This window comes from Pieris napi, chromosome 19 (assembly GCF_905475465.1).
Source record: "Pieris napi chromosome 19, ilPieNapi1.2, whole genome shotgun sequence".
Classification (NCBI taxonomy): Eukaryota; Metazoa; Arthropoda; class Insecta; order Lepidoptera; family Pieridae; genus Pieris; species Pieris napi.
The window spans coordinates 11,599,833-11,623,632 of NC_062252.1; the positions used below are offsets into that span (position 1 = coordinate 11,599,833).

General features: G+C 37.0%; 4 protein-coding genes across 7 annotated transcripts; 2 read left to right on the forward strand and 2 right to left on the reverse strand.

Moving 5' to 3' along the window:
• The first annotated feature begins 7,276 nt into the window (after positions 1-7,276).
• Positions 7,277-9,432, forward strand: LOC125059032. The gene is made up of 3 exons (XM_047663186.1): positions 7,277-7,957; positions 8,858-9,067; positions 9,281-9,432. The coding sequence occupies exons 1-3, from the start codon at positions 7,277-7,279 to the stop codon at positions 9,365-9,367; spliced, it is 978 nt and encodes a 325-aa protein (XP_047519142.1). The 3' UTR covers positions 9,368-9,432.
• A 138-nt stretch (positions 9,433-9,570) lies between these two features.
• Positions 9,571-13,566, reverse strand: LOC125059026 (RNA-binding protein 5-A-like). Of its 3 annotated transcripts, XM_047663176.1 has the most exons (4): positions 13,354-13,566; positions 11,072-13,222; positions 10,693-10,741; positions 9,571-10,442 (listed from the first exon to the last, which is right to left on the reverse strand). In XM_047663176.1, exon 2 carries the CDS (start codon positions 13,217-13,219, stop codon positions 11,072-11,074), a length of 2,148 nt encoding a protein of 715 aa, XP_047519132.1. In that variant the 5' UTR covers positions 13,220-13,222; positions 13,354-13,566; the 3' UTR covers positions 9,571-10,442; positions 10,693-10,741. The 3 variants fall into 3 exon arrangements, with proteins under 3 accessions (XP_047519132.1, XP_047519135.1, XP_047519134.1); XM_047663179.1 differs by lacking the exon at positions 10,693-10,741; XM_047663178.1 differs by having other exon boundaries at positions 9,571-10,741.
• Positions 13,567-14,658: 1,092 nt separating this feature from the next.
• On the forward strand, positions 14,659-19,089 carry LOC125059112. 2 transcript variants are annotated; one of them, XM_047663330.1, is made up of 6 exons: positions 14,659-14,794; positions 14,877-15,036; positions 15,359-17,335; positions 17,478-17,572; positions 17,641-17,776; positions 18,310-19,089. In XM_047663330.1, exons 3-6 carry the CDS (start codon positions 17,066-17,068, stop codon positions 18,445-18,447), a joined length of 639 nt encoding a protein of 212 aa, XP_047519286.1. In that variant the 5' UTR covers positions 14,659-14,794; positions 14,877-15,036; positions 15,359-17,065; the 3' UTR covers positions 18,448-19,089. The 2 variants fall into 2 exon arrangements, with proteins under 2 accessions (XP_047519286.1, XP_047519285.1); XM_047663329.1 differs by having other exon boundaries at positions 14,877-14,952; positions 17,037-17,335.
• Positions 19,090-19,169: 80 nt separating this feature from the next.
• Positions 19,170-22,776, reverse strand: LOC125059110 (esterase E4-like). The gene is made up of 11 exons (XM_047663325.1): positions 22,592-22,776; positions 22,258-22,391; positions 21,784-21,926; positions 21,437-21,579; positions 21,000-21,185; positions 20,561-20,751; positions 20,286-20,454; positions 19,993-20,209; positions 19,761-19,870; positions 19,540-19,672; positions 19,170-19,466 (listed from the first exon to the last, which is right to left on the reverse strand). Exons 1-11 carry the CDS (start codon positions 22,734-22,736, stop codon positions 19,298-19,300), a joined length of 1,740 nt encoding a protein of 579 aa, XP_047519281.1. The 5' UTR covers positions 22,737-22,776; the 3' UTR covers positions 19,170-19,297.
• Positions 22,777-23,800: the final 1,024 nt, after the last annotated feature.

The following is a 23,800-nucleotide window of genomic DNA, read 5'->3' on the forward strand; positions in this document are numbered from 1 at the left end:
TTTCACTTCGCATCAAATGATAGCATCAATATTGTCAATGAGATAACATTTTTATTCACTGGATATCTTAAGAATTCCAAATACATACACAGTGATCAACTATTAAAGCGGTAACTCACAAAAAAGTTAATGCAAAGTAACACACTTGTTACATAGAATAAAAAGGTTATTGGTATTCTTAGTCTTCGTTAGTCTTAGAGTTTTTCTTATTATTATTACGTTCTCCGTTGTAATTAAAAATGTAAAACGCAATCTGATGAAAACGGTTATTAAATTGGATATCAATTTTATCTGAGTGAGGAAGGTGAGACCGAATTGAAATATTTCAATTTAGTTGTCGCCTGTGCCACAGTTTACACAATTCATTCAGTTGGATATTTTTTCAGTTGTGGGTACAGGCAAATCTGCCGAGGACGGGACACGTTTTTATTAACAAACTAATCGAGCAATTAGTTTTTCTGGAACCGTCACTATGAATAGTAGAGTAGAGTAGGCTGATATATGTAAATGAAAAATATTATCTGACAATTGGAGTCTTTCCTTACAACGAAATGAATAGAAGACAATTTTGTGATAGCAAGATACACCTTGCGACAAAAACCTAATTAATTACGTTACATTGCTCACACATTTACTGTTGATATACCTTCCGCGGCAATTACTGTTTAGACATCGACACTTAATCTGTGCCAGAATCCATTTAAATTACAATGAGAGGGGGGTGGTGGGGGCGGAAGGGGGTGCGACAATTATTAATGTATAACTGAATATCTGCGTAGCGCTGACGGAATTCCACTGTTCCAGTCGGAATTTATTAAAAGTCGTTGTAATTATAAAGTCTGCTTTCTATGTAATTATTGTTTATGGTATTTTCACGTAATTCCGTCAATTATCAAGTCTGTATGTGTAAACAAGAATTATTTGCCTTAAATTGACATATTCATTCCAATGGAATTAATTTCTATTTTGTATGAGAATTATGAGATTAGTAAATGGTTTATTTAATGCATTTAAGTGATCCAGAGGTGCTGGGTTTAACGTTTTGGGAAACACATTTCATTTTTCATTATGAAGAAAAACGGAATAGGCCGACAGATACGTTGGTCCACTTGATTTCAGTTAATATATATTACCTACAGTAGTAGCTTTAACGGTTGATATGATAGAGTAGTATCTCAATGTTACCTGACTGATATTTTTTATTTTATTTTATTCACTGAGAATGATTTACAGCTTACAACTAACTTCGGTACTTGCTTAATATAAAGTTCTTTTTACGCCATTAAACAAATCTTTACATATAATTAAGTACCTACTAATAATTAACTAGATTGTTAATAATAACATCATTTTAATCCAACTACATAATACTATCTATATCGATCAAAGAAAGCAATAAACTAACTAAATATTCGTTGAGGGTAGTATAACTTATACTGTTATACACTCATAAAAACTTATGATACACTATTTATTCCACTGAGGTACCTACTCAGATATGAGAGCTCTCCTTGCTATTCACGTGCATATTGTTTAGAGTCCTATTATTGTTAATTTACTTTACAGAACAGGGGGCAAACGATCAGGAGGCTCATCTGATGTAAAGTGATACCGCTGCCCATGGACTCTCTCAATGCCAGCTAGGGCTCGCGAGTGCGTTGCCGGCCTTTTAAGAATCGGTACGCTCTTTTCTTGAACAAAGTCGAATTGGTGCGGAAATACTTCAGTGGGCAGCTGGTTCCACATAGTGGTGGTACGCGGCAGAAACGACTTAAGAAACGCTCAGTTGTGGAACGGCGGACGTCGAGGTGATTACACTCACGGAGACGCACCTTAATTAGTAGCTCAAGACAATCAACTTTACCTGTACCTAGTTAATTTCATTAAATATGTAGCTTCTGCTATCTCACGCCTAACTGAGTGAGGAAGAATGTGGAAATGGATACATTTTGTTAGGTATCCTAGAAAACCTTAGCTTTATACTGGAGATGTCTTATAAATTTCTTTTGTATGAGTTCTATACGATTGCTATAAACGGCTTATTGTGGGTTGCATACTTGCAAGGCATAATCTACGTTAGATCTAATATAGGCAAAGTAGAGAACTTTAAGGGGCCGTAACAATGTACGGATAAGTTCTACATAAGTTCTAAATTAGCTATTTATTACTTATTGGTAGGATAAACACTATTGTTGCGTTTCACTAATGTCAGATAGCGCTATTCGTCACATAAAGTCCATCATAAGTTACAATTTATGTTCCAAATAATTTATGTGTTGCATAGCAATTTGGTACTTTATCCAAACATTGTGAAACAGACCCTTAGTGTCTTGACTTGGGTAAAGTTTGTTGTCAAGACACTAAAAGTTCAATGACCAACCAAATTCTATTCAACTCAAATTATTCGATGAGATAAAACTAATTTGATAAACACTAATGGAGAGTCCATATCAGAGATATGTCGTGTGAGCCGCGCGAGGGAGGGGTGGGGGGAGGGCGAAGGGGAAGGGATCGACTAAATGAGAATTCCGCAGACGATCAATTCGCGAAATGTTCACATTTCGTAAACGTCTCAACTTCGGATAGAGACGTCGCTTGCGTTGGCCTGTCGATGATTTTAATGTAAATGGAAACCGGAATACCTAGGTACATCATTAGTAATAGTTCACTTCCGAAAGTTAACACCAAATAAATAATTACAATGAAAAAAAAAAAGAGACCTGCTGGGTTTTTAATATTTATTTATTTGAATAGCCAACACTAAAAAACAGCTATAAATCTAAATGTATAATCCAAAGTACCTACTACGTACACTAGAAAAATATAACGTAAATATTGGTATGAAAGAGTAATAATTGTAACTATCTACTAAATAATTTACTTTTTACGTTTGTATTTAACATATATTTCGACTTGGGTACCACAATGCTAACAATTGCAAAACTATTTGAATAGTGATTCTTATTGTTTTCCAAAAAAAAATTCGATACCTAATGATGTTTTCTAGTTAGATTGTCAGGTACCTACTTTAGTAGCGTCTACTACAATTATGGAGAGCAATACTTTAAAGCTTCTTAAGTACTTCTCAAATAAAACAAAAAATATACTGATTATCGTACTATTTATCGACACAGTGTTAACACTAGTAGAGCGTGGGAGCGAGCGAATATCTTCGCAAAGCGTTAAAATGAAATGTTCGCAATTTGAATATCATTCCGTGCGGCTCCCCTCCGCCCTCCGCCCCTCTGCCCCGCACTTTGTTCTACTTTGGAGAGTTTTGTGGCATTAAGAGGTACATGGTCCTGGTACGGCGATGTATCTCTTATACGGCTTTCTTTCAAATCAATAGGAATAACGTTGTCTAAATTACAAATAATCTAAGAGTGGCCGTATTAGGTTAAAGTGGAGACAGCTCTTCAGTTGTGACATAGTAATAGAGCATATAGAGAGCCTAAAGATAAGTATTAGAACATTGTTATCGTAGTGGTTGAACATGCGACTCAACCCTGCGGTCGTTCGTTTAGCCCCGGCTTAGCATCAATGAATAATAGTATCCTACAATCAAAGACGTATCGCAGTTAATTATCGCAGTAGGCTGGTCTCTGCTCACGTTACATTATCAATTAAACAGTAGATTTGTGTCTGCCTGCATCACTACAACATAGATGCTAAAATTTTCCGAATTTTCTCGCAAACTATTTGTTCTATGTCTATACTTACAGACGTCTTTCAGAACCTTCCTTGATTCGTTTCGGCAGTTCAGTGAGATCTCAGCTCACAGAGGTCTCATGAGTCACAAGTAAATATCTGAATACATAAGTCAGCGGATAATGAAGTGCGGGCGTGTCCCCGCTGTTAGCTACAGTTGCGACCAATCGCGGCGCCCGCTACAGTTGCCACTCTCCCCATTGGCTTAGACCACGTTTCACCTTCAGGAAAATCTCTACAACTGTAAAAGCATACTCTACGAATATCATATAGCGCTTATCTCAGCATCTATTTCAGTACTAAAACCATTACCCATTCGATATCAACAAGGGATTCTGGAGACCTTCTCAAAGCTGTGGTACTCCAGGGTTCCATGTTCGATTTCCTATTGACTATTATTGTGTTGCGAGATTACAAGCTTCACATAATTCTTAATTGATGATTTTATCTTATCTATAATATAGCTAATATTATGGGATGCTAGATATTATCAATATAAAAATAAATTGCGGTTCATTTGCCTTGCTAAAACTTGAGAACTGGCTGGACCGATTTGGCTAATTTTGATTTTGAAATGTTTGTGGAAGTTTAGGGAAGGTTTAATCGGTGAGAACCATGTATAATAAATAATAAAAATTTAAAAAAACATAACTGTAAATAATTTAAATTTTCTATAAAATTCGTTTCTGGCTTCAAAACATTTAATGTCTTTTATTTTTTCACTAGTTTATTAAAACTTCATCAATAAATCAAATATCCAATATTAACAATTTTCTTAAACTACAACTGAATAATAAAAATAAATTAATAAAAAGATCCCTGTGGCAGTGCACCTTCAAGGCTGGTAGCATTTCGTCACATAGGTAGGTACCTACCTACTTACTTGGTTGTCAAATATTTTTGGATTCGTTCAGATTTCACGATTTACAAATCTGGCTGTTTGATAGCTATCGTAACCTATCCGATCCGATTTAAATTATATAAAACAAAGCCGAGTTACTTCTAACAATTATAAGTAGGTAACTCAAGAAGGGCTGGACCGATTTTCATGGTTATTGATTTGTTGTACCTACTTGTCATTGGAATCTAATACAAAATGTTCATGGGTTTCATAATTGTCAAACATTTAATCAGTTCATCCCGTCGATCGACTCTTCCCTCAAGGAACTTATTTAAATAAAGGTTTAGAATCGACAAGATATACTACCTATGCACAATATTCGGAACATGCCGTATTTTAAATTTTAAACAAAAGTAAAATAATGGTTGTAATGAAAAAGGATGGACATCTTATTGGTTGTGATTATTATCTAAAAAAAGTAGGGAACTTAATATTTATTCTGTTTTCATTTATTACTTTCATAAAATGATATATTAAGTTCAGTTAATCTGTAACATGACATACATTGACTCTTACGGAATGAAGTTTGCCGGGTCAACTAATTGTAGTGAACACAAGAAATGAAGAGATGGTTTTTTAATTTACCTAACTAACTTTGCAGTGAACGGTCACAGTATGTAATAAATAAATAGGTTTTAGAAATCCCCTCTAAATTGACGATGGCAAGAAAAGCAGTAAACGTCTGCAAGCAACGATTATGTAAATGGTGGCGCTGACCAACAAAAACAGAAAATATCGCTCAACCCGTCGGCAGCTCGTATTTTTCACTTTTACTGTGACGCCGAGTGCGCTTGATGGGGCAGCTCTCTGCCGGCCGCTCCTAGGGCTGCACCTCTTTATCGATATTTTAATTGTATCTTCCAATATTTAAGAACTATAGTTTTTTTTTTAATGTTGTCGGAATAAGCTTTTGTGAACTTTAGATCAAATTGTTATTTCCAAATAGTAATGCTATGCTAGTAGTTAATTAATTAGATATGTAAATATAATAAAACAAGCAGGTACCCGGTTAGTTCTACTAAGTTTTCACTACCTTAAGAATGTTAGTAACAAATTATTTTTATCATATTGAATCGATAACAAGAGCGTATCACTAACCCTAAGGTTTTTTTTCTTTAACCCGTTTGTTAGGGTTTGAGTAAGTCGTGTGCAGTTTTCGGGGCTCGAATGACCAAGCAATTTGTATGAGCCGATGTTTTTATTCGAGCCTCGATTGACGGCAAAGGTACCCTATGTTATTTCTTCTTGTTTTTGGAACCAGCCAGCGCTACGCAGAAATCTTAATCAATCAAATTATTATACATCCAAAAATCGTTGGTAATTCTAAAACCACTAAACGATAATCGTTGGTGTCTTATAAAAATAGATAGGCCATTAAAATTATTAACGTCATATAATATATATATTTTTTTAATTTGCAGCATATATGGAAACAGCAGCAGCAGAGCATGGCTCTGGGATCTGAAATACTTTTCAGGCACATATAGTCTAAGCAAATCCGGAACCAGATCCTAGTTAGTTCTACCCCTCAAAACATTTAGTGTAGAGTAGATTCGTCTATCGGTACAGAAGACTGATTATCTAGCCCATAAAAGAAGAAAAAAGCGAGGAATCAGATAAATACAGAAACCTGAGGTGAAGACCCATTAAGGGTTCTAGCGCCGGTAACATTAAACTATTTGTCCTGACTTTCCAAATAAAAATGGGATATTCCCGGAATCGACAGTTAACACAGTTTATGGTTTGCATATTTGAAATTTCACCTCCCATAATGTAACGTAAAGGATTGAAGAGTCATCCTTATATAATATCTATTGAGTTGTGTGTGTATTGTATTAGACAACTAGTGTTGAGTAGGTTAATTAATATCCAATGGCAATTATCGATTACTAACGCCATCTATGGTCAGATAGCTTTCATATGAAGCAAAGTGATGCTACACTAAGAATTCATTCAAGTTGCTTATACGTAGTTCAAAGATTATATACTAGATGTCTCTCTCATTAAAAGCATTTATGTGTTCCGTATGTCAAAATGTCTAACCGAAAGCGGGATTTTCAGCGTACGTAATTTTTTTATAGCGTATATATTTCGCGCTTACCGTGGGGGTAAGATTCTCGGAGATTCTAGGTAAAATTTATTATTATTTATAGCCCCCATCCAATCCAATATGTTTGACATAGTCCAGGACACGTACTTACTAGCACTAAATCTCAACTTTGTACCTTACCCTTAAACATTCGAGTTTCTGAAATGTTATGTTAACCAAATACAACAACACATCTATTTTATTTTATATTTCTTACGAGTATATATGTATATATGTAGATGTATATATATAAGAATAAGGCTCTTCAAAAAGGAAAACGCATAATTATCGTTATTGTTTAAAAAGTTTTTGATTGATTTCACAAACTACGTGATCGATAACCAAACAAACCTGAATGTTTACTAACAGTAACTTTGCTGTAACAAATTCACAACATCCGAATTTCATTCTAGAAACAAACTTCAACGGACAGTGGCTTAGCGCATACTTTTAAAAGAACAAGTAAAGATTCCTAGCACTACATCAGTTTAATAGACCTTTCTGGTAAGTTCATATCCACACTATAAAATAAACACAAATTCACCAACACCAATGTTGAGATCAGGTTCTTTTTCTAGATGATGCAGGCGAGCATTTACATACTAATTTCGACATTAGTAGCAGCCAACGCAAAGATATTAAGAAACAATGCACTCATGACCAAAATGGTCTCCAACTTTCATAAAGACATCGACACATCCGCCACCAATCAAGATAAATCCGAGCCCGTGTTGCAAAGAATGCAAAACTTGCTTTGCCACAATTTTCGAACCATACCTTGCGAGATGATAACTCGAGATGAAACACTACGGAAATTGATAGAAAAGTCAATACAACAAATTAACTACAAAAAGCTTCGAATGGACAAGACAACCCAATCACCGAAATACTTAACTCTCTTCCCAATGAGCAGCGGCGATATTCACGAACAAAAACCTAAAAAACAAAAACACAAGCATAGGAATAAAGAACGCCACGTGTTAAACAGAAAGAAGCTGCGTAAATTTTACCCACACAAAGTGAAATACAAAGACAAGAATGTCAACTTCCACGAGTCTGAAGAAAAACTTTCTATGTCAGTAGAACATATACCGGATGTGGCCCAGGCGAGGAAACGCGTCACTTACAAAATGGAACAGGAGGAACCCTTTTGGAGAATAGATTACATGAAACACGAGGAACCTAACGCTCATATGTTTGGATACATGGACCGACTCAAGGATAAGATCATTAAGTCCAGCCAAACTGTCATCGTCGATGACCAAGAAAAAAGAGACGTTTTGCACCCAGATGTGTATATTCAAAAGAACAAATTCCTTCGAAAGAATATTAATTTAAATGACGAAGACATTGAATAATAAAAATAAAAATTATAATTCAAATAGAGTTTTGAATTGACTTGTAAAGCAAGAGTGCGAAATATGAAAGTATGAAACCTATCCTTTATAATAAAAATAATATTTTGTGCTCAGTATAAAACACGAGAAGGACGTCTATGTAGACTGTATATTATATACAGATCCTACGGGATTCCTTTGTAGCAGCGATTTTTACATAAAATATTTTTTAATTCACACGTTGCGACCACAAACCGCACTCGGTGACATCAAAATAATCACGAATCACTAAGATAACGTTATCAACGCTATAAAGCAAGGTCTACATTTATTAATTTTTCAGCATTACCATACATAATTGTATATTTAACTTTTAACCTTTATAACATTTTTTAAAATCATATTTCTAATCCGTAGTAGCTAGCTTCTTCTCGACGATTCAAAAACGAAAGGAAAATACATTGTACGTAAGAAAAGTATTCAATTAAAATTAGGTATACAATATTATGCAATAAGTAATATAATGTACTAAGATCAAGAATTATACAATCATAAGTTATATTATCCATTTTTTTTAGTTCTTACGCATGATCCAAATAGGTATGTAAATGTTATAAAACCACAATAACTCATCTGGGTAAACAAGCTCATTATTTAATTACCAGTGTAACCTCTCCCCCACATTGTTTACGAATGATAAATATTCGAATCCAAGGAATCTTTGCCACAACATTCAATAGATATTGTAGCACATGAACGTACGTTTTTGTTTCGATCATGTCTCGTGCTGTTTTATCAACCCACGTGCTGGACACGTCAACGGGAAGACCAGCGTTTGGAGTTTTCGTTGAATTGTATAAGAAAAAGGACAATTCGTGGGCACTGTGGCACAATACGGCGACGTCGAGTGATGGCAGAGTACTTTTCCCGTTCACGAAAGAGTCAATGGCAGCAGGAACTTATAAGCTAAAATTTAATATCGAAGATTATTATAAGCAGTTGGAGAAAGAAACATTATATCCCTATGTGGAGGTAAGAATAGAAAATGTTTAAATCTCTAGATGTTATTTACCTATAGACCAGTGCAGATAGGGTAAATTATAAGAAAATATTTAAACAATATCACAACTAACCATTTTGATTATCTAAATTGGAATAAGAAGTGGTATCTTCCTATTCGAAAATGGTGCATCGACTTATATTGTGCTTTGCAGGTTGATCTAAAATTTATTAAAATATTTACAGATTGTATTCAAAACTGAAGAGGAGCAGCACTATCACATTCCCTTACTGTTAAGCCCTTACGGTTATTCCACTTACAGAGGAAGCTAAAATAAATATTATTTAAATATAGTTAGTTTTCGATCTGATTTTTAATAAAACTTGTTTGTTTACTATTCCTCGTTGCACTTTTTTCCGACAGCCAAGGTCAGGCCAAGACCTGCTATTACATATCCTCGATCTCTCGGAACCTACTCATTTTCTCTTAACTTTATTATTTATTTACTATACTAAAGAGTAATAAAACAATCATGTACATAAAAATAGTTTTATTATTATTACTACGTACAGAGAATTTCAATTAAATATTTACTATTTAGTATATACACTTTATCCAATTATTTTTCAATGTTTCGTCTAGTATTTTCAGAAAATTATCTCAGTTTAGATACACATTAATGGAGAATATATTGTAAATTATAATTATAAGTATTATTACAAGTTTAATTACAATTGGGTAAGAATACTTTTATACTAACATTTGATAAATAAAATCTCTATTTTACTATTTCAATAATGTAAGTTGTTCAACAGTTTGGCTTAGAAAAAACGATTTTCGAATTATCGATATACCTACTTTATTTATCAGAAAATAATAAAAATATTAAATGCAAACAGTGCGTAATATCAGTAAATGGTAAAAAGATTCTGTAAATAAACAATCTTATCTTTTCAACTATACTTTGTTCGTAGATTGCTAATAATGCATACGAAACTTATATGATATGGACATAACTCACAAAACCTAAAGTATATAAAACAAATAGAATAGCCCATTTCGTTAATAACAATGTTTGCAATATATTGGCATGGTGATGAAAATATACTTTTACTTGTACTAAATGGGCGTATCTTATAATATAATATGTATACAGCCTATATATATATATATCCCTAGACCAAAATAATGAGTGACCTATTATCTAAAATAAGGAGAACTCTCAGAAGCAGATTCTTTTAGTATTAGAATAATTGATGTTATTGAGGACCACATAGAGCTTGGGCACAGTAGTGCACATGATCAATGTATACCAGAGTGGTGGCCACTCAAATAACAAACTTATTGCAAGGCTATGTACATAATGCAATCATTCTGTATTGGCACGGCGCGTGGCTCCGACGGGTTCTGTAATATAAATAGTCACAACCATCAGTTAAACTCAACCAACTCGCACGTTCACCATTTCTTCACAAATATCACAGTTCTATCACAGTTGTTTATTATCCAGGTAATGTCCACATTCTTCAGTAAATTTTACCTAAATGGTTGAAACATAGTAGGGAAAATTTGGCTTTTCATCGCTTTGCAAATTTTTAACATACCTGCTACACCTGTTAGGAAAAACTGATTAACTGAAGGAAATATAAGCACTTACCAAAGATGTATTGGGCACATCTAGGGCTGCACATCTTGAAGCGCCATATCTATTTTAAGTACAGAATCAAACAATTAGACAAGGATTACAAAACGCGTTTTTGACAGCCCATTATTTTTTAGATTCCCTTGGTAAGAATCCACAGCCATAGAAAACACTATGTCAAAGTCATTCAATTTTAATGATATTAAGTTAACCTGAACATTTTAAACATAATTATTTTAATTTAAACACACTACATTGAAAACATTGTGTGTGCATTAAATAGAGCATAAATGGTTCACAGATGTAACTGGGTATAGTTTAAAAAGTAAATGACAGATCTGCATTCAACCTGTAACAATCAAAACTGAGTAGGAAGTGGTAAAACCTCACTTACCTAGTCTCCTTCTTCCTGAATCACTTCTTTGTATCGAGCAATCATCAGCTTCTTTACAGTGTCTCTATATGTGAGCCCAGGTGTGGGAGTATAGATTCCTCGTTTTTGTCCCAGTCCAGCTAAATTTGGCCTCTGTTCGGCTTCTATTGGAGCTATACGGCCTTGTTCTTCCTTACCCAACCCTCTGCCTTCTGACCAACCCATTTTCTGTAGCATTTTGCCACCAATGGTGTCTACAACCGGTTGAGGTGTATGTGCAAATATAGGTGTTTGAATATCTGATTCATATCTTTTACGAATTGGTGCCTCATCTTCACCAAACTTCATCCTACGCTCAGCTGCCCTATCTCTGTAACCATTACTTTGAGGTAACGAGCTGTTTTTCTGTTGATGTTCCAGAAAATTCTGTTTATGTAAGTCTGATAGTGTTTTGTGTTTAGTCAATACTTCAGCTGAAGGGAAGCGTCGCTTGCAGAGAAGGCAAGTCAGTTTAACCCAATCTATAATTCCTTCATCTGACTCAAACTGACTACATTCAGTTCTTTTCATTAAAAATTCGTCTTCCACGGGCGGAGGAGAGATTTCTCTTATGTGGGAATGATGTTGTAAGGATGGACCGGCTCCTAGAACAGAAAACCCAATATCTGCAGAACCCTTGCTGGTCGAATGGTCCAGGGGTTGTTCCATAATAATGTTACTCCGAGCATTATCTTTCTTTTGATTTAAGGTACGAGCCCACCTCTCCATGTCCTTTGCTATCTTCTTTGCAACCTTAACTTTGTCCTCTTTCTCTTTTTTCTTTTTTTCTTCCGGTTCTTTTGGAATTGTATTCTCTGACGTAGCTTGAGGGGGATTTTGCAATTTAGGTTGGTTTGTATTTTGTTGGCTTTGTGTGGCAGCAATATAGGTGGATCTAGCGGCATCCCAGTACATATATTGAGTTGTCTGACTGTTGTAAAAGTACTGTGTGTTACCATCATAGTAAAGACCTGTGACAGAATCATAATAATAACCTGAGGTTTCATCATAGAGGAATGTTCGTACATCAGGAGCTGAGTATTGTATTTTGCCATCACCTGTAGGAATATTGGTCACTGAGGCAGATTGAGCTGTGGAACTAACAAATGCAGGAACAGAAACAGGAGTCCATGAGACCTGGCGAGCTTGAGCAGCTGAGATAGCCGATTGAGCAACAGCAGCAGCCGCATTTACTCTATCTGCTTCAGAAAGTGTTTGATTTGAAGCAAAGTTTGATCTATTCTGCAAATAATTGTATGAGGAATACTCTGTACTTGAAGTGGTTTTAGGCACTTTCTGAGGCTCATTATAAAATGACACTAATACTTCTCTATTATCAATGTTCAATGAGGGATTGAGGCTAATTAATTCAGAATGAGCAGCTGTTGAATCAGCAATAGAATTAAAGTTGATATATGCCAAGCACTTTGAGGCTCCTGTTAGTGTCTCACGACCAATAGTGATACCAGCAATAGAATCCAACACAGACTTAGAACATCGTTCCTTTATAGAATCAAGAATTTTTTCCTCTGTGGTTAAAGCATCTAAACGTCTAAATAACAATCTTTTGGTAATACCAGCTGCCGGTTCCGAGCCATTTCTATCTTCACCACCCACGACGTTACCTTCAGAACGTTTGCCTTGACAGTTACGTCTATAACAAATCTGCCTACGTTTGAAATTATAAGAACCACATTTACATATCCAATCACCTGGCGAAGCTGACTGAGTATCTTGAGTATCATAGTCAATATCCTGTCGCTCATAACTACGAGAACGACTTCTGGACTGGGACCTACTTCTATCTCTATCCCTAGACCTATCGCGGCTGATATTCGGGGGCGATGGAGCTGTGGGGATATCCTTGTCATCAAAACGTCGCGGAGAACGACGACGATCGCGTTTATCAAAGCGGTCACGATTTTCGCGGCGATAACGGTCACCATCGCGATCCCGGTCTCGTCTCTCACGGTCATATCGGTCGTGGCGATCCCTTCGCTCCTTTTGACGATCACGTGGTGATGCTTGACGACTGCAATCGGGGCTTGTGCTTCTCCGCATCTCCCAAACCGGCGATCGGGGTTTGGCTTCGCCCCAGCGACTGGGGCGCTCATCTCGTCGCCACGACATTGCCTGCGAAAATCGACTTTAAATGAACTAAAAATGCATTGTTAAAACAGTTTGGTGGCCGTGTCTCATGTAGCTTGTGCCACTGCGATGGAGACATATCTCTCTTCTACCTTTTATTTTTTATACTTTTTTACCTGCTGACGATTAATCCAGTTAATTATAATATTTCCTTGGGTATTTTATTAGTTCTCTACTAACTAAGTTGAGAATTATAGAGAAACTTATAAATTACTACTTAACTACTAATCATTTATAATAAAAATTCAATTTTATACAAGTGACAAGTTGGGAACTTTCAAGTCATTATAATTATAAGTGGACAATCGCCATTTTGAAATTTCAGATTTGATCGTTTGACTTTTACCCAGAAATTTAATCTATGGTTTTGCTTTCTTTAACAGACAGTGTCGCAACTAATGGGGCGTTCCCACGGAGCGTTAATCACGACAGTCAACTACGCTAGTCAACTATCGTTCGTGACACTCACGAAAGTGTGAATTGATGAAACGTTCACATGGTTGGGGGATTTCGTGCCGTTCACGCTTCGTGTTTCGACTTAGTCATTATCGAAACATCGATATAAATCTCTATCACGGTATTCCTCCAAACTTGGATCATATAACACCTTTTCCATAGAATATAACTCCAAAAAACGCGTAGTTTCACTGTCGTTAAACTTAATTCCACGTTGTTGTGACGACATCTTGGCTTCACGAACGGTATATCACGACTGAAAATCAAACACGTTTGATCTATCCACGCTTGTGTCGTGCGCCGTTCCTCACGAAAGCAAGTTTAACGCCTATGCGTTCACACAGAAGTGTATTTCACGAAAGCGTGGTTGACTGTCGTGATTAACGCCTCGTGGGAACGCCGCATAAAGCTGAAAGCATAGATAACACACTACAATAACAAAGAAAGGAATATTCAATATAGTGCGTAACGCGTAAAACTTCGATAAAATAATGTTAGACATGTTTTATTCTATGTAGGTTCAAGGTTGACAGTTGTTTTCTTCCAATCTAGTATTGGCCCTTTTGCACCAATAAAATTAATAACTATTTTTTTCTCAAAAATTATTTGTCACACATATGTTTTTAACAAATGTAAAAAAGATACGTATACATTTTACAGAATAAGTATGTATATGTAAGTCGGACTTATTATGGATTAGGATTTTCTATATTGGTTTTCAGTGAAATCAAGTATGGTTTAAATTAGTTTTCATTGTCTTCTTTTTTCCTCTGTAGTAAAATTTATTCCTATTCTTTAGGAATTCTTTAGTCCTATTCTAAAGCATCTTCCCCACCTGTGTCATCTTCCTGTAGGTTTATCAGAACACAATTTATAGAACTATCTTTATGTTTATTCATCATAACACAGCTATGAGCAAATATTTTAGTCTGTGGTTCAGTGTTCACTATTTGTAAACACAATACTTTCATAATTCATTAGTGTACACTGTACAATGAGCATAGTACTATAATCTATATGAGTAAATCAATTTTAAATTCATACAAATCTTCTGTTTTCAATATTTATTTGAATTTAGAATCAACTTACAAATTTAGTATTGTAAGTAATCGTTAGACAAAAATATATTGGTAGTGTTTAATAATGTAACATCCCTCCCTAACAAACTTTTTTTTCCATCTAGTGCAGAGTGCAGACTGTGCTACGCTTTTCTTCGATACTAATGGCAAACTGGTGGACCCGTGTTGAGTTATTGAAAGGTAATCATGCCTGATGCATTTAAGTTGAAAGTTCAAACGCTTAGTACTCTAGTTGAGTTGCATTGAATTCCTGGTGGATGCCAGGTAATAAAATTTTACCGCAGACAAGATTTAAAAAAAGTTTTAAAAAAACTTGCTAATGAAATATAAAAAGCATTCAACTTAATTTATTTACTTGAATTATAATATTATTATTTTTTTGTTTTATGTTACACCCAGAGAATATCATAATTTTTCAGAAAATATTAGATAGAATATTAGATATTGGCAGTAAATAATGAGTTACAATGATTAGATAATTGATGAATAATAATAGACAATGCTTTGTGGTCATTTCAACATTCCTTGAATTTTTAGAAACATTTCCTCAATAATTCTTCAAATAAAAATATAATATATCTCCTAGGTGTCAGTTTAAGGCTTAAAAACTTTGAAGTGAAGGAATGGAAGAAGTGTACAAAATACAGATTCCAGAAATTAAATATGTATTGGGTTTTGTCTTTGGAGATTAGGTTTGTTTAGGTTTTAATATTTATTTTCTCAAACCAAAGTACAACTTTGTAAATACTTTAGATTTTAATTGTACTTGTAGTTCTTGGAAGGCATTCATTGTAACATTGGAGCAACTATCTGCTATTTATGTAATGCTTGTAATAATTTTCTCTCTTAAAAAAATAAACATAAAAAATATGGTAAGGGTCAAAATGATTTGAAGTTTAAATATTTAAAAAAAACTACACCATGACTTTAGCAGAAGCTAAAAAAGATGGTGAAAATGTCACACTCAGCTCTCATTTTCTAATTAAAAAATCACAATACAAGTTGTTTTAGTTGAAGCACATCTGCTTCTGCTAAAATTTTTCAGTAAACAACATTTCTTTATGTGATTCAGTTTAAAGAAGAATGTGATCAGTCTGTGAGCTATGAATATGAATATCTCAATTTATCTGAAGATGAGGTATAAACAAAAATATATGTTGATTCTAAGTTAGAGCTTTGCCAATCCATTGAGACAATAGAAGATTTTGGCTAAATGGAATTTTATCATCATAGACACCTGTGACCTTTTTAATGTATTAAATCTGTTTTAAGATATTTTTAATATTTACTCTTAGTTGGTCTAGTTTAACAATAATAATAAATCATTTATTTGCAACAAAGTGGTACATTTATATCGATCAATTATAAAAATCCACACAAAAATAGGCAAATGTCACATTAATTTTTATTTTATTTTTAGATACATATGTTAAACAGGTTTTAACAGTGCTAATGTATTTATTTTTATTCTGTTGAATAACGATGTTTTGTTTGGGCTCTAGAACTAATTTGAACTATAACAGCATCACTTCTAGAGTATGTCGAGAGTGCAACAGACTTCGATTTCTCCAGGGCGAACTGTACCGTTCAAGGCCTAGGTGTGCATACGCACCCTGACTGGGACTGTTGAAGCGAGTATAACCCACTCATTCAATATTGGGCTATACAGCGATTCGGTCGGTTCCGCAAAAAGGCTTAATTGATCATTTCATTTGAATTATATACAATGTCGTTTTTGACGGAAAAAACAGGTTTCAAAACGGTTCGTTCATTCCACGATCACGACCCCTCCTTCCCGACAAAAAACCCGGTATGAGGCCCCGACAAGTCTTAACGGATCGGGATGATCCAATGACGATAGCTGTCAACAAAAGGATTGCCGCCCGCGCGGCCAAGCAAATCGGCTAAGCCGAGGAGAAGACCTAGGAAATAGCCCATTCCGACATTCAAGACTGATTCGAGCTGAGCTGTCAAGGCCCTTCAGGCCAACGGCGAGTTTCCATAAAAAACAACGATCACAGAACTAGTGTCTGGTGTCATTACGTACGTGAGGTTAATTTTCGCACACTACTTTGATGTAGCATTTTCGCACTTATTAAACGTCAGTTGTGTTAACCCGTAATTTTTGCAAAAAAGATCAACCCCGTTCACCTTAAATTGTCAAAAAGCGAAAGTTGGCTACTTTGCATAATGACAAAATACACAAATTATAAGTTAAGTTTGAAGATTAGCGTCAGTCAATAAAATAACAGCGGGTCGTTTAGGCCAACACGAAGGCTGCGCGGCCTCTCGCATGTGGCGCTCGGCGTGCGCGACACTGCGCGCGACGCACGCAGACCGCGGATGGGCAGAAGTCTCGGCCGCCTCGGCGCCGGACTCCGAGTGGCACTCGCTCACCAACTGCGTGGCCTACCAGGCCGGGGTCTGGCAAGGCCTGGTGCTCAAAGGGATGGAGGACGCCACTCACCCGGCCGCCTTCCGCCTCGCAGTCGTGCTCCGGCACACGCCGCCCGAGCTGGCGCTCAGGCTGGTGGCCGAAAAGTTGAGGACGCACCCGCAGGCGGTGAGCCTCTTGTTGCTTTTCGACTAATATTAACATTACTCACTCCTTTCAATATTACGTTGAAGCCTGTGAATTAATGTTTACGGGCGATATGTATAACATTCTGGATTTGACAATCAAAAAGACGCTTTCCCTAATTCAGCAAGAGCTCACGTCGTACATCGTCTCCCTCTTGACGGACGACTCCCCCTGGTGCGAGTGCAACGCAGACGACTCTCAGTACACCGCTCCTCTCAGGTACCTATCGCGTCAGACTCGTTCTATTTCGCACGAGACGAATAGTTTAACTGTGGTTGATTCGAAAGAGACCTGCTGCTGTTCGGTGACTGCGAGACCGCGGTGCTGGCCGCGTCCCGAGAGGAGTACGACGCCCACGCCAAGAGGCAGAGGGCCGCCTACAGCACCATTGCTCCTCGTCACTACGTGGAGCTCAGAATCAAGGTATGGCGTTTAAAAAAAGCGTGTTGCTTAGGCGACGGATATACATACATATTATAGATAGACAGACATATAAATACATATTTAAACACCCGAGACGTAAGCACAACACCAAATGCTCATCACATCGATGTTTGTCTCAGCCGGGGATCGAACCCGGGACCCGTGGATTCGCAGTCAGGGGTACTAACCACTAGACCAATGAGCCGTCAAACGTTCATTCCACGTTTAAATGAACCCCTAGGTCTTTTATGGATACTCTTGGAATTAGCTGTTTCTCAAACACATAGATCTCTCAAGTTGTATAACGTTTAAAAAATTCCGAGATTAATGGCTCCATTATGAAAATCGCATTTCCGTCGTACTCACTTAAAGTCTTACCTTTTATTAGTAGATTTTAGCACAAGTTTTCTTTGCACTAATGACACAACTACAAACTAAGTAAATTAGTTGACACGATCCTTGTTAACTTATTATTATTTCTTAACAATAAAGATGGCCACTATAGGTCCTCACCGTAATCGTTTTAATGTCAGATACTGAACCAGCTGATCCAATTGCCGAAGATCTACCAGACCCCGGAGTTCGAATGCTTCGAAAGCGCCGCGAGGGAAAACGTCGACAGAGAGATATGCACTCTTCGAGAACATCTTCTCACCGGAAGACATGACTAGCAGTATTGGACTCCACAAGATTAGGAGCCACTTTCCTAATCTTGGTGTAGAAAGGACTATTATTCGGAGGTGTTGTACACTATCGAAAACAGTGAGAGTGATTAAGGCTTATTGAGTACTAAGTGTATGTGAGTGGCAAGTATTGGTATTGACAAGGCAAGATGACAGACCGTTCTTTATGATGGGTTTTCCTATCAGTTTAGATGATTTTGAAGATCTGTGAAGTTATACTTGTCTAACATTATCTATAGCTTAGCCACAGAAGACTGATCACTTAATATAGGCATATAAAGAACTTTAAAAAGGTAACTGATATAGATATATCTATCTGATAGATATCTCTATATCTATAGATATCTATCTGATACCAAAAAAATTTAAAATGCCTATTTAGCTGTAGACCCTAGAGGTCTGTAGTATACCTCATATTATTTATTTATACTCATTTAGTAAATTTACCGCAAAAAGCTTACTTATTAAGATATAAGTTATGTTTAATAAGAGAATTCTAAAGATAATTATAGAATGTGTATTAACTTTTAAATTAAAGTTATAGTTAATAATATATAAAAAAATAGGTATTAATTAAATTATAGGTAGGTGTGTAGCCCATCTTTGTAGACTAATAAATATTTGATGTTCTAGATCTCTTTATTATACGCATCAAAATCGTCAAAGTAAATGTTTTTCTATGTTTGTGGGGATCATATAAAAAAATAAAACTTTGAATATGCGTTTATTGGTTTTAAAAGGTAAATCAAATTGCCTTTAGCTGCTACGTTATTAGACCACATTAGAATAAGTTGCGCTTTACACATTCGTTTAGATGGAGAATTGACCGCTTGTGTCATTAATATTTCATAGGATACAATTCATCCCACACTCCGACTTTATCCTTAAACAGGTCCTTCCTCAGGGAGAAGTCGTTGTCGATGCGCAGATACGTCATGTCGTGTGACGTCATCTTGGGCCAGACCAATTCGCCCAACTCTGGCGTGTCACCTTGAGGATTCGGGTCTCTGCGAGCGAAACATAATAATTACTACGGAAAATAGTGAGAGGTAAAGGTGCCGGTAAAGGTCAGAAGATTACCCGTATTTGGCAAAGTTGAACCAGAGCGCAGTCATGCGGTCGACCATGATGGCGTCGCGGCCTTCGAGCCCAATGGCAGGGAAGCGGTAAGGCAGAGTGAACAGGTAGATCAGCTCATCGTGATGTGCCGCTCCTGAAACATGAAGCTTCCTTATGTGCTATAAAAACCCAAAAATTGTAACTGTCTCTGTCTCGTATCCATAATGCATCTGAGGCATTACCTCGGGGTTTCATAGTTTCGGGGTCCTCGTAATGGCTGTGGTTCCCGATGTAGCCCCACTCGTACTCGAAAACGGGTCGCGGCGAATGCAGGGTCATCATCCTCGCCAATCTAAAATGACGCCATTTCTATTATTTATGCCTACCTTATGATGCTTTTAATACCGTGTTATTAAATTCACCCTGCATTAATAGTTAAAGCGAGGCCAACCGTCGAACCGACAACTAAAATACCTGTAGACAGGAAAACTCTCAACAGAGTCGGCGTAGAGTCTTCCGAGGTCGCGTTCGCTGGTTTCATCGTTCTTTAGCGGACGGTCCTTAAGATACACCCGACGAAGGGTGCGCGTCGGAACCTCGGCGTTGTCTCGCGGGAGCAGGAAGGAGATAGGGGCCACTCTCTCCCACTCGGAGTTCATCTGCTCTCGAAGGGTGTCGTTGCGAGTCACGGCTAAAAAGTTAGTGAGTTGTGAAACATATGGTAAGTATAGAAAGTACTAGAGGTTAGTAAACGGTGTAGTACTGACTGAATGCCATCCAAAAGAACTCGTCCTGTGTCTGACTGACGAGATGAGGCACGGCATACAATTTCTTCTCTCGAATGGCCTCATCGGGCTGAGATGTGAGAAACCTTTCCTGCCCGAAGTCGGGTTCGACCACGGCTGTCCAGATACCCACTGGGTCGAATCCGAATTCCTTTAAATTATTCAGTATTTAAAACCACCGACCGTCGAGCACGCGACATTATCCATGTCTATGTCAAAAAGTATTTTATTAAATAAAAAAACTTAAAAATCCTTACATAAAATCCATAGAGCGAGTTCCCTAGGTCCCTCCAAGGCTTAGTCTTCAGACAATCGACGATAGCTTGTGAGCTATGAGTCGGGCAATTGAGCAGCTCTGCCTGACGAACCGCCAGGTGGCGCTGCTCACTAGGCAGAGGCACTTTTCCCAAAGGGGAGCCGCTCATCGATATTGCCCGGTGAAATAGACCTGTCAGGTAGTCATTATTTTGTAAACCAAACCTGAATGTTCTGAAGTTTTTAGACATAGGTCTATTCTACCCGTTTATTTAAGTTTTGATGATAATTAGTTGCTACTTTAAATTTTGTAAACAAGTAGTTAAAACAAATTTATAACAAATAACTGTTGATTTAGAAAATTGCTTGCTACCGCATTAATCTTAAGTAAGCTGTAAAGCTAGTTTTTGTATGTGTTTCAATTCTTATTATTATAAATACCTGTGGCCATGGGCGATACCATCATGAGCATGGCGCTGATGGATCCTGCACTACATCCTGCCACCGTGACGTTGTCGGGATCTCCTCCGAAGGCCCGAATGTTCCGATTGACCCATCGCAGGGCTGCCACCATGTCTTTAAAGCCGTTATTGCCCGGAGCCACTGCGTCTCCAGTACTGAGGAATCCTGTAACGCCATTTGTTCGAGCAAAGCAACCCTTGTCTTAGGCCTACGGATCAACCTTTACTCCCACGGTCATGGGTTTTTTATACATTGGTATTATAACAATCAAGTCCATATACAACTTTACTTTATTTTTTCCCGTTTACCACGCTAGACCAAACCTGCAGGTACAGTAAAAACAGTTGAAACAGATTTCCTAGATATTATTGCTAATAATGTAACCTATTTCTAAAGTAAACGTCAATAAAACACACCAAGTGAGCCGAGGCGATAGTTGATGGTGACTAGAACGACATCCCTGTCCAAGAGGTAGTGCGGTCCCGCGAGATCTGAACGACCCGTCATAACATAGAAGCCGCCCGGGTGGATGAAGAATATTACCGGCAAGGGCTTTTTTCTGAAAAAAGTAACCAACAATCCTGTCATGCGCATTTCACAGCCAACAGTTTTGTGCATTATTTTTATTAGTTATTGTGTGTTGCTGATTCTGTTCAAGATGTCAACAAAATAACATTTAGGTATCGATTAACTGCAGCTCTGCATCGTGCCGAAGGGTTTCTACTGAAACTGCGTTAATGAAATTAACAATTTCTATATTTACCTATCGGTGAAGAGAGGCGTATATACATTGACGGTGAGGCAGTCCTCATCGACGGGGTATGTGGGAGATGCCGGGAGGGGGCAAGCGGGTCCATCTGAGCGTGCGTCTACTGGTGTGGGATAGTGGGTGATCGGTCGAGGTGGCTGAAAATCAATTTCAAGCATATGAATCGAGAAATGCATTGAGACAGATGTTTTCGAGACGCGTGTAATTTTAATTTGTTGACGATATCCTAGTGTCACATGTTCAGATATTGACTATATAAGCAAAGCATATGCGACAATAAACACTAAAATATTACCTAACTGATCAAAAACATATTTATAGACTCTTTTTCAATTAGCTAAATATTTTAGTTTGAAAGGAAGATGTTTACCGACTGACTGTTCAAATAAGTAAAGTAAGATACGCAACAACTGGCCTGCATCATGCGCCACTGTGTATTGTCACCACATAAAGCAAAAATTCAGGTACCTGAAACCGAAGTTCTCCGACAGGGGGCTCGGCGTAGCGAATACCCCGGTAAGTCTCAAACTGACGTCCTTTTCTTGTTACATTATAGCCTCCGCGAAACTCACCTGACGGACTGCGCACCACCGGGCGACCATCTGATAATATTTATTAGTTATACGAACAAATTAATTCGGCGTAATTTTAAATGTTATTTCGGGGTCAGAAATCCAATTACAAAATATTAGAAATGGCTGTTCATTATTTAAACTAAATAATATAAAATGTTGAGTCTTGACTCAAATGGGGCAGTTCTATTTTTTTTACTCTTATCAAAAACACGTATCATTCGACTCACCTATAATATTATGGTCATGATGCCCATGATTGTGATGCCCGTGACCTTTGTGACCGTCTCCACCTAGTACGTGGTCGTGGTCATCTTTATGATCGTGTGCAGCTGCGCAGACGAGCACATAACACACTAGCACGATACGCCACATTTTCCTCAACTGAGTGGCGTTGTGAAAATATCGCTTATATAGCGAAGTGTAAATTGAGGTGCAATTCTGACGGCACAGTAATCGTAAAATTAGGGTACATAAATACTTCAGGACTTTACTTACTTTTGTCCACATCATAAATGCATTTATTAATTGTTATACTTACTTTGAAAAAAAAAACATTCTAAAGCCAGTTGCGGATTTACAAACAGTAGGTACGCGACATACAAATTCAGCCAGATATAATTTATCTAATGAGCTTTTTTTAAAAGTCATCGTAACAAACTAAAATACACCGCGTCAACATAAAATCTGGAATCGGGTATCCAGTAACCCTGTACCTACTGATTACCTTTCAAGTAAAACCGGTCAGAAGTAGTTTTTGTTTACAAATACGATATGTCACCGGTTCAACAGATTATCCTTATCGACTTTGAACATTTTCCTTAACATTAACCATTGTTCGTAGACTTAGGCATATACAGCGAACCCTGGTTATCTACGAACCTACATACTTGTACGTTATGAACTTATGTAAATGAATTTAGTTTAACATATAGCCATGAGTTAATTTCAAATTTAAAGAAAGTAGGGAAAATTTGCCAATTAACTATTCACCTTCATAATGGTAGGGGAGCCCAAGAGGGGATTTCGGGATTTACTAAAGCGCGGCAGATTAATATATAGGGGGATACCTTGTACCCGGTTAAGTACCTCCACAATATATGAGGCCCATATATAAGGCCGCGCGTGAAGGAGACAGGATCAGATTAGTAAAAAAAAATTGACCATCAGAAATTCCCGAGCGCGTCAGATTAAGGTAGGGTGAGTTAATTACATTCTAAAAAGTGTATATTCCACTAATCTGACAATTTGAGAGTGACGGAAAAAAAGGGGAGGGCAACAAAGTTGTAAAAAAAAAAACGTCATCTCGACATTCTCGCGCGTAGCTAATTTTTTTTTTATTTTGAAGGAAATAATTCAAGAATAATGAAAAATATATAATCTGACGATTTCCGCAAGCCGAAATAACAAAAATTCGTCGATAAAGTTAAATGCGTGCA